The sequence below is a fragment of the Lemur catta genome, chromosome 16, assembly GCF_020740605.2.
Source record: "Lemur catta isolate mLemCat1 chromosome 16, mLemCat1.pri, whole genome shotgun sequence".
Classification (NCBI taxonomy): Eukaryota; Metazoa; Chordata; class Mammalia; order Primates; family Lemuridae; genus Lemur; species Lemur catta.
In genome coordinates this window covers 6,377,983-6,393,920 of record NC_059143.1, presented here as the reverse complement: position 1 = coordinate 6,393,920, position 15,938 = coordinate 6,377,983, and the positions used below count along the sequence as shown (strand labels likewise).

The window sequence follows — 15,938 nt, the reverse complement described above, 5'->3', positions numbered from 1 at the left end:
GTCAGACTGGATAACTAAGGGATTTTCTTGACCTCAGCTTCTAGGAATCTCTATCCAAAAAAACATACCTGGGGGTTTTGGATCCAAGGCTTTTCCCTTCACAGTCTCCCATCTAACAAAGGCACAATGCTGAACTACCTAAAGCTAGGAGGATGCACTGCCCCAAGGTAGGAAAACCTTCCATGCTAAACCAAAGACCCCTTTGAAATACTGATGAAAATGTTATGAGATCAACTCTCTAAAGACTGTAATAAATACTTTTATAAACCAGGTGGTTTTTGATCCCTTGCTTTCAAAAAATTTGAAAGACTGAAAGCTCATTAAAAATAATTTTTGGCACATAAGTTGGAAGCAGTTCAAGAAAATGAGTGGCACTGCCAACAAAACACTTTCCATTCCCATTGACTTATTTACGTCAACAAAATTTCTCAGTGCTTATAGCTCTTAAAATGAAAGGTAGAAAAGATGCTAAACATGACCTCATTCTAAGCAATAAATTTTATTCATCCATGAACACATAATTATGAATACGTAAGTTAATTATTTTTTAAATGTCCCATCCATTTCATTAAGAGATGCCTTTCCAATAAAATTCTATTTATTAAGTGTTTATCATAATTTATAATATATTCTGGTTGATCAATTGAGTATTAATAACAACAGAAACTGAAGAAGAAAATTTTAACAGTTTTATAGCAACAGGAAATTCAAATTTTAAATTTCACTTTATATATTTTTGGTGCAAAGAAATGTGACAGGCTCACTGCATCACTTTACTAGCCTCTGGGGAAAAAAATTTTAAAAAAGGAAATGTGACAAGGCAATCAAAATTCTCAAGCATAAAAATGTATTAGGGTAAACTTCTGTGTGGGAAATGGAAAGAGATAAAGGGAGAAAATGCAAAATTCCCAATTTAAGGAGTTTATTCATGAATTGTTAAAAGGAATGGTAGTGAGTATCAAAATGCTATGATATTTAGATTCCAATTTAGAACTGATATAACCCTTATTTTTTTAAATGTTTATATTTATAATACATTAGGAATTACATTCTTTGTAAATATGATAAAATTTTATGGAGAAAATGTAGGATGTGAATTTTAAAAAAATGTATGAGTGATAGAGTTTTCAAAATTATTTTAGTAGGTATGCAGTAATAAAGTTTCAAGACTACTGTCCTAGACTATTTTAACTGCTTCAATCCATCTCCCAGTCTCCCCTCATTCTAATCTAGTATACACAAAAGCACCATTTTAATCTTCCTAAAGCACTACTGTTCATATATTCCCTGCCTTTTCTCCCATCCCATACCACTCCACTTCCTGAAAAACCTCCCAGGCAGTCTGAATTAAGGTACAACTTTCTCATGCTGATAAGAAAGTTCAAGGGACTCCCTGATCTGGCCCCAACCTAGTTTCCTATCCTGCACACAGTCCACAGTGGAGTCAATTTTCTGCAACACACCCTACTACTTTCCTGTGGTTTCATCTGTCCCATTTCTGTCCTCTCTAGCCTTATCTCAGTTTAAATTTACCTACTACAAATACCATCCAGGGGGCATTTCCCATTCTTACTAATTAAGAGTTCTTCCTCCTTTGAATTCTCTGCAGTCTTGGTGGCTCCTGCTTTTATTTCACCAGGAATTGCAGTGCTTGGTATTTTTTTTTCTTTTTTTCATATTCTTCTACCTACCCTCAGCCCTCCCCAACACATATAAATTCCCTAAAGATAGTCTTCTAATCTTTTTATTACTTAAGAGAGTCTAATGCTTCTCAAGAAGGAGCCACATTCATTACTATTTGTTAATGAAAAGGTAGTCCACAGGGATACTTGAAGAATCAAGGGTTTCTATAACGTACTTTATCCTCTAAGATATTCACAAGTACATTAGCATATTAATGCCTTTGACAAATACTTCACCAAAGAGAAGTGATTAATTTGTACAACCTAACTTTCACCAAACTTGATCAAAACACCCTTATATTCCTTACATAACCTCTAATAATCCTATATAAACAGAAAAAACCTGGTAGTCTTCCCTTTCAATTTTTCCTTTGATACCGCTTCAGCCACAATAAATCTGCCAAATTTTCTTTTGTTTCCTCAGTCTTTATATTTTATAAAATTAAAGATAATGAGACAAACCATAGAAGATTTAAATCATTTTTATGAGAGTTACCTTAAGATTTAGGGCTTTAAAATGATATTTTAACAATAAATCAACAAATAAACAGGAAGAAAGAACAAGCTCTTCTGTAAAGGAGAATGTCAGCTAGCAAATCTAATAACTGATTCAGGCAAGAATCGTCAATGCATTCTGACACTAATGAGTAAATATTTGTTTGGGAATGGGATATTTTTCTATTGTCAAATTATTTCCCTTACTAATTACAAAAGGAAAAACAGAATCTTTATAGTGGAGCAATCTGACAGACATCACCCAACACTAGCAACAACGGAGAGACTGTCTCCAGATGTGAAGCTCTGAGGAAACTACACTATCACTTCTGCAGCAGTCCTGGGGGGGAAGGGAAAGCGGAACCTGAATCAAATCATGAGGGAATGGAGAAAACCCAATATACTCTTCAAAAATGTCAATGTCATGAAAGGTAAAGGCTGAGAAACTGTTCCACACTAAAGAGACATGACAAGTAAACACAATGCATGAGCCCGGATCAGCAAAAGACAGTTGCTGTAAAGGATATTACTGATGAGATTTCATATTACATAATACAATCATATCAGTGTTAAATTTCCTAAATTTTATACTATGATTATGCAACAGAATGCCCTTGTTTTTAGGAGATACAGGTTAAAAGTCACAATCACTACAAGTTATTCTCAAAGGTACAACAAAAAAGATTAATAATGTATACATTACATTTTATGTGTGTGTGTGTGTGTGTGTGTGTGTAACTGCATAGAGAAATACAGAGGAAACTGGCAAAATGTTAACGATGGTTGAATACAGGTGAAGAGTTTTGGGAATTCACTATAATACCTGTGGCAACTTTTGTGTAGGTCTTAAAGTTTTCAAAATAATAAGTTTAATTAAAAAATAATTTCATTATTTGACTCCAAATTAGGTTATGGCCTTATTTAGCTTGGCCAGAAACATCAAGATTCATCTCAGTGAGTATGTACCAAAGACCCAGCTCCACGCACATCAGCCTAGTTCCTGCCCAGACTAGTGGACAGACCTGGCGTTACCAGCTTCTCCTAGCATCAGTCAGAATCATGTGTGTGTGCTCCCTGCCCTGGCCCTGCCCTGGCCGAGGGGACCATGTGTGTCTTAGTTCTTCCCCCCTCCTGACACATGATCATGGAACCCTTCACCAGGGAGGGAGCTTCTGCAGTCTCGCTGGGGTGGGTGTGTGCTGGGCACTCTGCTATGGGTAAAGAATAAAAATGTTACAGACCTTGAATTTTACAGTATACAGACGGGGTCAGCCAACTATGGCAAGCAGGCCAAACTGTCCCACCTTCTGTTTTTGTAAATAAAGTTTTATTGAAAGACAACTATGTTCATTCATTTATGTACTGTCTATAGCTCCTTTCCCCTTACAATAGCAGATCTCAGTAGCTACAACAGAGATCATGTGGTACATAAAAGCTAAAGTAATTAATGTCTGGCCCTTTACAGAAACTTTTCAACCTCTGGTCTAGTGATGGAACAGAAACCCAATAAAAGTCATTACTTGGAGGAAGAAAATTAATGGAAATAGATAAAATAATAAAATTGAAGGACCACACAACTTAGTCCTTATAAATATAGCCCCAAGCAACAGGTATGTCAAGCTTCGATTTATACTTTTCAACAGTATAATGTTTATCAGAACTCCTTCCCTCAAATATTAATATAAATACTAGGTTTACTAAATACTTAGACATCTTTATTAAGTGCAAAATTGTCCTTTAGCATGTTCAATCTTACAACTGAATTTCAGCAAGAATAATTTGCTAAAGTTTCATGTAAATGGAGAGAGTAGTGGTATGTTTATCTACTTTCATATTAGTTACCAACATCATGCTTTCCAAACAGTATTTGATAGCTAGAGAACTACGTAGCGTATTAACATAGTTGTAGGGTGTAGATCTCCCAAACATTATAGATGTGTTGTTTGTTCCCTTCAATGAGTAAACACTTCCTTTACAGTCTGTTTAACCCAAATTACTTTGGTTTGTAATTCTTTTTTTCCACAGGTAGTCCAAATATAAAATCTGAACTAACCTAGGCCCAAATTGCCACCAATCCCCAATAAATGAAATCTTGAATGAATGTGTTATTTCTACCAAAAACAAATGTGACAGATTTAAATGTAAAAATGTTCTATATCAAATCTGGGTTTGAATATAAATTCAAGAACCACTTCAGGTAAATACTTTGGCTTCCTCCTCCCTCCCCACAAAAGTTCACATGTTAGAAAGGGAAAAATGAAAGTTGAAGCTGAGTGGTGAGCACATCATGGTTCATCTGCTTTTGTGTATGTCTGAGGTTTCCCATAAAAAATTAATGGTATGCACTAAAAAAATGTAATTCATCATCTTGAAAAAATAAAGGAAAAAACATGTAATCCTCTCAATAGATGCAAAAAAAAAGCATCTGACAAAATCTAACACCCATTCCTAGTTTCGGAAAAGCTCTCAGCAAACTTAGGGAACTTAGCCTGCTAAAGAGCACTTGTGAAAAAATGATAAATTAAACATCAAAATTCAAAACTTCTCTTCTAAATACACTGTTAGACTAGCCTGAGCAAGAGTGAGACCCCGTCTCTACTAAAAATAGAAAGAAATGATCTGGCCAACTAAAATACATATAGAAAAAATTAACCGGGCATGGTGGCGCATGCCTGTAGTCCCAGCTACTCGGGAGGCTGAGGCAGTAGGATCACTTAAGCCCAGGAGTTTGAGGTTGCTGTGAGCTAGGCTGACGCCACGGCACTCACTCTAGCCAGGGCAACAAAGTGACACTCTGTCTCAAAAAAAAATAATAAATAAATAAATAAATACACTGTTAAGACAATGAAAAAACAAGTCACAGACTGGAAAATAATACTTGCAAATCACACATCTGAGAAAGGTCTTGTGTCTGGAATACAGAAAGAGCCGAGGAGTTCGAGGCTACAGTGCCCTATGGGTGTGCCTGTGAACAGCCATTGCACTCCAGCCTGGGCAACACAGTGAGATTTCGTCTCTTTAAAAAGCATATATTCACATAAGTTAATAGGAAGATGATCCAATGAAAAAATGGGCAAAAGATGTGAATAGACACTTCACCAAAGAAGACATATAGATGGTAAATGAGCACATGAAAAGATGAACATTATTAGTCATTAATGAAATGTAAATTCAGATCACAAAGAAATACCACTACACACTTAACAGAATGGCTAAAATTAAGACTGCCCATACTAAGTATTGGCAAGAATGTGGAGGACCTAGAATTCTCATATACTTCTGGTAGGAAGGTAAAATGGCATAACCACTTTGGAAAACAGTTTGGCAATTTCTTAAATAGCCATTCCACTCCTAGGTATAGACCCAAGAGAAAGAACGTATATATCCAGACAAAGATTTGTACATGAATGTTCATAACTGCTTTATCTGTAATAGCCAAAAACTGGAGACAATCCAAAAATCCATCAACATTTTAAAGATAGAAAACAGGGAAGAAAAAAGTAGTTTGCTCAAGATCATAAAGAGAATAAAATGGCAGGGCCAGAATATGAACCCAGGTCTAAAGGTTTACAAAGAAAGCCCAGTGCTCTTTCCCCTACACAAAACTATACTGGGCTATCTTCCAGAATTACTGCACAATAAAAGCTCAAATACCAACCAAATTATTATCAGGCCAGAAAACAAATTTGCTCCTAAGCCTAGGGGGATAAGGAGCTAAGAAGACTTGACTTAAAAGTTAGGAGAGTTAGGGAATGGATGGAACCTTAGGTGATCCACCAGCTCAAAGATCTGTGCTAAAAGCAAGGGCAGGTTTCAGACCCTCTTACAGAAGTTATACAGGCCTTTTAACTTCCTCAGCTAAGATCCCATAGGTATGCCACCCAGCCTTCTGCCCAAAACAGTAAATTAGGTTTACTCTCAGATCCAAGTAAAAAGCAAAACAAAACCCTAATTCAAATTTAGAGACACCTCACACTATCAGGTAATTCTTTGCCATCAAGAGAGAAAAATCCTTTACTCCAAAATATAAGAGATATAATGCAAAGGCAGGAGCAAGGTAACAATAGTTTATTAAACAAATATAAATTCCTTTTTTTTTTTTGAGATAGCATCTCACTCTGTTGCCTAGGCTACAGTGCAGTGGCATCATCATAGCTCACTACAACCTTAAACTCCTAAGCTCAAGCGATCCTCCCGCCTCAGCCTCTCAAAGTGTTAGGATTACAGCCACCACACACAGCCAAATTCTTTGTTTTGATGAGAGGAGGGACTAAGGCAAAATGACGAGAAATAATAAACCAGGGGTCAAACAAATGTGGCAGACTTCTGAACTTTACCTACCTTTTACAGCGAAGAACAAACAAAAACTATGCATTTGAATGTTCTGGGTTTTTTTTTCTTTGTCATGTAGCTACAAGTCTGTGCACAATTACAAAGGGTTTTTCCCCTTTTCCTTTCTTTTTTTATTTCTACATAGAGAATTGTTAGCCAAGGTATCATTAACTGATTCTACACCATGTGGGTACCACTAAAACCATTTTTAGAGCACTCTTTTTGAGGCTATCAATTATATTATCTCTATATAAACATTTCTCTTGTCTATTCTTGTTGGCAACAATCAAAACAGGGTACCAAGTCTCATGATTCACTCTCCCAAATCCCTATTTAACAACAGTCCTAAATATCATCATGTTCCTAAGGTTTTTGAATGATTCCTTGGCTGCTACTGGACACAGCCCGAATTTTTTACTTCTCACCTACCCCAGTGGCAAGGATTCTAAGCTTATTAGAACTGGTTTTCAGAAGCAGTTGGAGGGCCTAGGGACTCTGGATGCATCACTTCTTCACTTTACTTCAACAATGCCCTCAAACCCAAAAAACGGTGTAATGTAAAATGATTCTAGAACTTCAAGAAATATGAAAAAATCTGTGGTATAGCATATTCCATAATATAGTTTTTCAAAAGCTCTTCAACATCATGCTTAATTACAGCTGAAATAAAAGCTAACAAAGACTAAATAAGCTATATTTTACCCAAGCTTCACCCTCTCTCTCTCTCTCCAAGTTAAATTAAACCACACACATCCTAGATTAATTTTCAAAGGCATTTTAACTATGAGTTCGAACAAACTGCCTATAAAAGTTTGGACGGATCAATGTTTTAAATCGGACAATTTAAGAAAAGGCAATGTTTAAAACCCAGTATTTAGAATCAGAGGACCTAGTTTAAATTCCTGTCTGAACTTAAGAGTTTTGTTCCTTGAGAAAATAATTTAGTCCTTTTGGGCATCAGTTGACTTATTTATTAATATTAGAATGCCACAGTCTACATATCCCAGGACTGCTGTGATGAATAATCTGTGTATGAAAACTACCATAAACTATTAAGTGTTATGTAATCATTCTTTTAAAATAACATTCTTCAACATATTACTTTGTTAAAAGTTTAAACTTTAATCAAACTCCTTCAATGAAATTATTTTTGCAAACATTAGTTCATCAAATCTTACTGTATCTTAAGTTCTATCTCACCTGTTTTAGAAATCTACAACAAATGTAAATCAAAATTGCATGTTTGAAAAACTAACAATAGAAATTTGAAATAACTTTCTCTGAAGTCCATAATTTTGCACTGCCTCCCATTATTCAAGGAACAGAATTAGTTATAAAAATTAAAAGGATTTACCCAACTCTGAAATCTGCTGAGACAACCTATATTCAAATGGAGTCACTGGTTTGCTTTCACTTTGAAATTCAAAGTATATTTCATGATACAGTAGTGAAAGTATCACTTTTTTTTTTTTTTATTTTTGAGACAGAGTGTCACTTTGTTGCCCTGGCTAGAGTGAATGCTGTGGCATCAGCCTAGCTCACAGCAACCTCAAACTCCTGGGCTCAAGCAATCCTTCTGCCTCAGCCTCCCGAGTAGCTGGGACTACAGGCATGCGCCACCATGCCCGGCTAATTTTTTCTATATATATTTTAGTTGGCCAGCTAATTTGTTTCTATTTTTAGTAGAGACGGGGTCTCGCTCTTGCTGAGGCTGGTCTCGAACTCCTGACCTCGAGTGATCCACCCGCCTCGGCCTCCCAGAGTGCTAGGATTACAGGCGTGAGCCACAGCGTAGCCAAAAGTATCACTTTTAAACTTTAAAAAAATTATAGTTCTTATTGCATTATTCTCCTAAACTTAATTTTAATAGTACCTAATAAGGATTTTATTTACTTACCTTTATGACCTTTTGCTATATACATACAATACACCCATTTTCCCCTGCTAGAATTTTTTTTCTCCAAAGTTATCAGTCAAGTTGGTTTCTGACCAATCCTTTCCACCACTCTAAGGCCTCTATATGGAGACTCTGGGGCTTAAAACAAATCAAATCAAAAGAACTGAGACTCTTACGAAAGTCCGGCAACGCCCCCCTTTCAAGATCCAGACCCTACGCAGGTCCTGTCCTCGTCTCCACAACTGCAGATTACCCATACAACAGAATGTACCTTCTCCTGTCATACTCCAGGTTCTGCATTTAGGAAAGGTAATCAAGATTCCAGAGCTTGACCTGAAAATAATTTCTTCCCATCCCAAGGGCCAACTTAGATCTAGCTTGGCTAAAGTGACGAGACTCATTTACAACTACTCTGGAGGTTGGCCTCCATATGAGTGTTGCTAGAGACAGAGAAACTCACGCTCATAAGGTAAGAGCCTAGTGAGGGCAGCCCAACCTCCATTATCTCTATAAACTCTGGTCCTCTACCTTCTCCATCCTCTCCGGGATTTGACAAGCTTTTTCATTCTCTTACCAACCATCTTGCTCTCTACATGGGTACCATGGCCAGATTTCCTCCTCATTGTTTCTCCCTTCACAAGAGATGGCAAGTGGTCCTTCAACTGGCCATATGTTCAACGAACCCGTGTTCCTGAATATCATGGGTATGTTATTATCTATAACTGTAGCAACTGAAAAAAATAAGGAATTTACTCTAACAAAGTCTTCAACCAGATTATAAATATGCAAATAAACTATTTGTGCCTTCAAATGTCTAACATTTTATCTTAAATTAAAATGCACAGGGAACAGAACCTTTAAAAAGGTAATTGTAAACTAAGCATATCAATTCTGTAATGTTCAACATCAGTATTACTCTCTCTGCTCTTTTAAGCTTCCCTTGCGCTCTACTCATAATAGCAAACATAATAATCGCTATTTACCAGGCATTGTTCTAAATGCTCTAAGTGCTTTGCATGCATTGATTCATCTACAGCCCTCAACAACTCTACAAAGTACGTAATACTTACTATGCCTATTTATTAATACAAATGGCAAAACTGAGACAGAGAGAAGTTAAGTGAGTTGCCCAAGTCTGCCCAAAGTGACATTACAAGACTGGAACACAGAGGTCTGGCTCTAGTCTGTTTTTTTTTTTAAACTCCTCTATCATTTTTAATAGTCTGTGTTGTTAATTGTGGTACTACACTGCCTCTTATACTAAATAACATTTATATTAAAATGGCTTGTAAACCACTAGAGGGCATGGATTGTGACCATCTTTTCCACAGCTACATCCCAGCACTGAGCACAGTCTTAAAGCTCATTGTTGAATTTTCACTGGTGTGCCTTCCCCTCTAGACTGCACTTCTTGAGGGTCAGGGGAGAAACTGACACTGCATCTCATTCTTCACAAGTTCATGACACCTAACTGAAAACAGATGAATACTCAGTTCTTGCTCTGGACAGTCATAAATATTTGCTGAATAAATATTCCATTCACAATGTCTTGAACAGAAATGTAAGAATAAGAAGCCTCTGTCTCGAGATAACATAATCGGGGCTACCTCTCCAATTCTAACCTTGAAAGATCTCAAGTCAGTAGTTGACTTAAATGATATTTTAAACTTACTATTAGGCAAATAAGTGGCCTATGGTTAAAGGCATTGCATGAACCATAAAAGCTGTCCTTCCCTGTATTAGTACTGCTCCCTTTACCTTTAAAAGAGATGTTTATAACCCTTCCCCCAAAAAATACTTAGCAATAAGTTTGTATATGATTCATTTGCTTTAAAAATAATTACTTTTTAGAGAATCCTTCTAAATAGTAAATCCCTCTTACTTTACTCAAAACCACTAGGCATCTAAAAATTAAGTTTAATTTGAGTAAGGGAACCACATTAGGCAATGCTAAAGATTAACTACACAGTATTTAAAAGAGCAACTTCCAACTGCAGCCATCTCTGAATGACTTACACAGGTATTAGACACAGTCAATCTCGGCTTCTGGCAGGCACTCCCCTGCACAGACCGCAATTCTACCACGTTTATCCTCCCAACTCACAATTTCTTGGTCCTCTTGTGTATCCCGTAATCCACACTTAATACATTTTGCACACTCTTCGTTCCTAAAATGCATTTCAAAACCTAGGAATTTTTTGATTGGTTACTATTTTGGAACATTAGCATGAACAGAAATTATTTCAAGTTAACTGCAATTTGGGACTTCTTTCAATACCAATTTGCTTAACTCTTTGTCTTTTCTGTCATCGACCCAAATTATTTTCTGATACCTAGAAAAGCATATGTAAAATGAAAAATTCCTTTCTAAATATCAATTCCTTCCCGTCACCATCTGGAAACAACGTCAAAAAGTTTGTCTTTTTAAAATAAAAGAATCAACTCTTAAAAAAAAACTTCAATATTTTAATAATTAAGGAAGGCTGGGTGTTTTCTGAATACTTGCATTAAAGAAATATGTTCTCTAAACCTAGTAATTCCTGCCAAGGCCACACCTTCTAACCTTCCCGTAATCCACGAATCACACCGGGGCAATCTAAACTGCTAAGAAGCAAAGCAGAATTACGGGTATGTAACCTGCACACAGTCAGACCCGGCGGCGGAGCGCGGCGGCAGGCCAGGGCCGGCTCCCACCGGCGCCGCAGCAGCACTTGCGAGCGACTGAGGAAACACACCTCCCTTCCCTAGAGCCTCTTCCTTCCTCAGGAGTGATGGGGGGGGGGGACTGCGGAAGACGCTCAAAGGGAAAAACACCCTCTAAATTCACATTTCAAATTTCTGCCCCACCGGTTTCTCCTTCCAGAACAGACGTCCCAGAAACTCCCGAGCCCGCGGGCGATTTGGGGGCGCCGGGAGGGGAAAGCGCGGGGCAGATCCCGAACTTGGGCGTTACGCGGGGCGCCTCTCTCCCCCCGCCGAGCCGGGCACCGGGCACGCCGTTTCCTCACGGCAGCGCGATTCCCCCCAAAGTCACCACCCAGGCCCACGGGCCGCCCTCGCCCCCCGTCCCCTCCGCCGGCCGGGCCCAGGCCGCCGCCCGCTCCCCACCCCTCCCGGCCGCTCCCCCCGGGCCACCCCGGCACGGCGAGGCCGGGCCACTCACATCCGTCCGCGTCCTCCTGCAGGTCCTCCTGGAGCAGCGACAGGTCTGCGCCGAGGGGAGAGAAAAAGGCCCGGTCAGCGCCCCGGGGCCCGGCGCGACGCCCCCGCCACCCGCCCTCTCGGCCCGGCGGCGCCTCCCCGCGTCGGGACCCCGCACCGGCCTCAGCCAGGCCGCCCCTCGGGGTGGCGGCAGAGGGCGGGTGGGCGCGGGGAGCCGCCGTCGCCGCCCGCAGAACAGGGGGCCACATACCCGCCATCTTGTGGTCGCCCCCTCCTCCGCGGCCTCCCGGGGATCCGGGGCTACATGGAGCGGCGCGAGCCGGGGAGCCGGTGGACGCGCGCGGGAGGGGCGGCGACGAGGAGGGCCGGGCCGGCGGGGGCGCGCGCGCGGGGCGGGCCGAGGGCCCGGGCCTGCCGCGGGCGGCGCGGCTCCCGGACGCCGGGGCCCTCGGCCGCGCCCCGCCCCGCCCGCCTCTCCGCGCGGTTCCGGGGCGGCCGGCGCTCCCGCCTCCCGCCTCCCCTGCTCGCGGCCCGGCCCGGCCCGGCCCGGCGGCGCACGCTCACACCCTCGGCCGGAGGCGCCCTCACTCCGAGCGCTGCGGGTGGGGGCGCGCAAGCTGCCGCCGGCCGGGACCCCGCGGCGTGTGCCGGAACCCGGCCGGGCGGGGCCTCCCGCGGCCCGGCCGCTTTATTGGGTCACCGGCCTCGCCCACCGCCTCGTCGCCGCAGCCTTCTCGCAGGGCGCGTCGCTCGCCGCCCGCGCCCCCTCCCCGGGCCTGCACGTACGTCGTCGGAGATCCTAGGCCGGGGGCGGCTCCCGAGGTCTGTGGGGCCGGGGGTCCCACCTCCGGGCGGAGGAGGCGCCGCCTCCCCACCCGCCCGGGGCTCTAGCCAAGTGGCTGCTGACAAAGCCCAGGGCCCAGCTGGAGGGTAGTTGAGTGACAAAGTCATGTTGCCCCATCCAGTTTTCTCCTACAACACGTTTAAGGCTTAGGCACCAGGTTTTTACCCCCACGTCCTACTAAGCCTGAGCTGACAACGCGGGAAACTCACCAGCAAGAGCGTTGGCAGGCCTGGGGTCAGGTCTTGATTGGGCCATTTACTTAGTAGCTGTGTGACCCATTTGTAGAATGATGATAACTGCCTCTTGGGGTGGGTTATTGGGGTGAAAAGAAGAATGTATGGAACCCAGAACAGAATGGTACTCGGTATCTAGGAGGTGCTCGGTGAGGAGTGCCTGTGATTAGCTCTTTTCTGCCTTTTAAGTACTTTTGGCAGCACTTGAGGCGCTCAAGTCTGTATCGTGGATTTTATTGTTCTGTTGTTTGAGTTAAGCGATTAGCTGGAGCTCCCAAGTACAGAGTGGGGCCAAACCCAAGTTTTCAGACTCCGTATCATTGTCCTATCTCCATGACTCTAGTCTACGTCCAGCTCCACCCAAGGCCTCGGAAGTGGTGGTCTCCTAAAAGTGGAGAACAAAACACCAACTTGTATAATTGATGCCACTTAGGGGTCTAGTGTCATAGAAAGGAGGCGGAATTCTAAATAGTTCATCAGCTTATTTCTTTCTACATCGTAGTCTTAACCAAGGACAATGTATTTAATGCCATTCAGGAATCAGAGACTAAGGAATCGGATCCTCTGAAATTCGTAAATCTGTGTAATAAAATGAGTTCCACATAGTTATTCCAAAAAATTCCCTCTCAGATGTTACTTACAAGATGGAACACAGATTACATTGTATGTATTGAATTTCTGGAAGTAATAAAAATCAGAATAGACTCTCTAACTCCCAAGTGTGCGTCTCATTTTCTCAAATAGAAAATAATTAAAACTAAAGGCCAAACTTTCATGTCATAGTTCTCTCCTTCCCTTGCATAATGCCCTTATGTGAATTCAGCTGACGCTAACTCTCAAAATGACAAGGAGTTAGAAATTCACAAACTATCAACAGAAACCAGTCCCAACTGACTCAAACCGTGAGTTTTGCCTGCCGGGCTGCTTATTTTGCCAACACCTACCACTTCAGCAATTCTGGGTAGAAAAAGGAGGAAAGAGCCGAATCAGCTCTTCATATTAACTGGCTATCTCACTGCAATAACGCAAAATGTACAGAGCACCCACTATGCTTCAGCCACCGGGCATGCCAAGACCAAGAAACTATCTTGATGGTCTACCCAGTACAATTAGATTTAGTATTCTCAGTGATCATGATAAAATAGAAGTTATGTACCAAATCCTAGCCTAGAATATGGACTGACTAATTCTGCCTTTGGTAGCGGGACCTGAATTAAGTTTTATCTCTGGAAAGGACAGCAAAGGAGAAAGATCTGTGTTATTTTGCCATATTGTTCCAGAGCTATGCATTTGGTTATCATCTTAGCTGAATTACACATTACAGCAGATCTCTTTAAGCAGCAGGGTTTTTAGATGTTTCAATAAGGGTAATCTTTATTCACGGTACAGCACAAGTACATGTTTTGTTTTGTTTTGTTTTGTTTTTGAGACAGAGTCTCGCTTTGTTGCCCGGGCTAGAGTGAGTGCCGTGGCGTCAGCCTAGCTCACAGCAACCTCAGACTCCTGGGCTTAAGCAATCCTACTGCCTCAGCCTCCCGAGTAGCTGGGACTACAGGCATGCGCCACTATGCCCAGCTAATATTTTCCATATAGATTTTTAGTTGGCCATATAATTTCTTTCTATTTTTAGTAGAGACGGGGTCTCGCTGTTGCTGAGGCTGGTCTCGAACTCCTGACCTCGAGCAATCCACCCGCCTCGGCCTCCCAGAGTGCTAGGATTACAGGCGTGAGCCACCACACCCGGCCACAAGTACGTTTTTTACATTTGATTTTCTCTCACTGTCTACTCCTTTCTGAGAGATAGGATATGTGGTTTTTGGCCGGGCGAGGTGACTCACGCCTGTAATCCCAGCACTCTGGGAGGCTGAGGTGGGAGGATCACTGACCTCAGGAGTTCGAGACCAGCCTGAGTAAGAGCAAGACCCTGTCTCTATCATTAATATTTTTTAAAATATATTTTTAAAAAAGATACATGGTTTTTAAACCAGTACTTATAAACTGCACTCTGTTCCCTCCTTATAAGAAGTTATATTTAAACAATAGCAATTAGCGTTCTACAATAGCAATTAGCGTTCTACATACCTTTAGCCCAATTTCACTTATAGTGTAGTCTGTGGATAGCAGAAGCTGTGTGTTGTCTAGTGGTCAGAGCTTAACACAAGATCTGAATTCTTACATTGCTCTGCCACTGAAATCTGTAAAATGAGAGTGTTACAAGTCAATTTTTTAAAAGCATCATCCACCTATGTGACCACTAAGACCAGAATATTTAAGAATAAGTCCTCTTGGAAATGATAATGAAAACTTTTATTAGCAGCCCAGGAGCCTTGGAAATTAATGCATCTCACTCTTCAAATACAAACAAACAAAAATATCATGAGGAAAATATTGCTAATAAACCAAAAACCAAAAGACCCACCTGACATTGCTTGATGCCATCCCATTTATTAATTTTTGAGTTGATGATTGAACCATTTGGTTTTTTCTTCGGAATCATTCCTAAAGCTGAAAGTATATAGACTTATTAGTTATTGTTTTAAATGATGAAAAAAGAATCAATCTGAAAATGGAGAAGTACTTATATGATAAAAATGCTTTTTAAACAAATTTTTATCATTCATTTTCATTAATCTCTGGCTTTTTGGAGCCAGGTTGATGAGATGTTCCTCATAGACTGACATTTTCAATAAGAAGAACAAATTTTTTTAATTAATTGTCAATCTCTTACCTAAAGCCTCCTATACATTTATGCAAATTGTATGTAGGTAAATATTTGTGTGAAATTTTTCTTGTCCTCCTCTCTATGCTTCTTCTAGCCCTTTTTAAAGCTCCCTGTCAAGGTGACATTCCAAAATGTGAAATCAGCCTTTCCTGGAGCTTTTATAATTTGGTTTTGTTTTTCAAAGACACTTGATCTCTTTTTATTCATATCAGCTAAAGATACATTTTCTTACACCATTCCTTAAGGGAAAAAAAAAAAGACAGAATAGAAGGGAAAAAATATCCATAGAACTGAGCCCCGCCAAGTTCTCTCTTATGTGGGTTTTTCTGTCTCCATGTACAGAAGTTGAAGGCCCCTAGATTGCAGCAGAACACCCCCTCTGTCCCACTGTCATCAGCCACAGCTCCAAGTTTCTTGGTGTAAGTTTGTTCTGAACAAAACAGTGCATCCTGCTAGAACCCCTGCTGTAAAACACGTACAAAGGAAAATAAACCCTCTGTTTCTTATCCACCATGTTAAATAAATACTCCAGTGTTTTTCCCAGTGCTCCAGGTTAATAGGGCCTAAAGGA

The 15,938-nt window shown here is 41.0% G+C and overlaps 1 protein-coding gene across 11 annotated transcripts in view; it reads right to left on the bottom strand.

Moving 5' to 3' along the window:
* PPP4R1 (protein phosphatase 4 regulatory subunit 1) overlaps nt 1-12,789 on the bottom strand; it is a 68,362-nt gene extending 55,573 nt beyond the window's left edge. For 7 of the 11 annotated variants that reach the window (XM_045527232.1, XM_045527241.1, XM_045527236.1 and 4 more), the window contains exons 1-2: nt 12,622-12,789; nt 11,570-11,614 (exon numbers count right to left, since the gene is read on the bottom strand). In XM_045527232.1, coding sequence (XP_045383188.1) covers nt 11,570-11,614; nt 12,622-12,667 — 91 coding nt within the window. In that variant the 5' untranslated portion in view covers nt 12,668-12,789. Of the gene's footprint in view, nt 1-11,569; nt 11,615-11,818; nt 11,940-12,621 lie in introns of those variants that run through there. The other 4 variants (XM_045527233.1, XM_045527237.1, XM_045527240.1 and 1 more) reach the window with 3 other exon arrangements.
* Between the last annotated feature and the right edge of the window lie 3,149 nt (nt 12,790-15,938).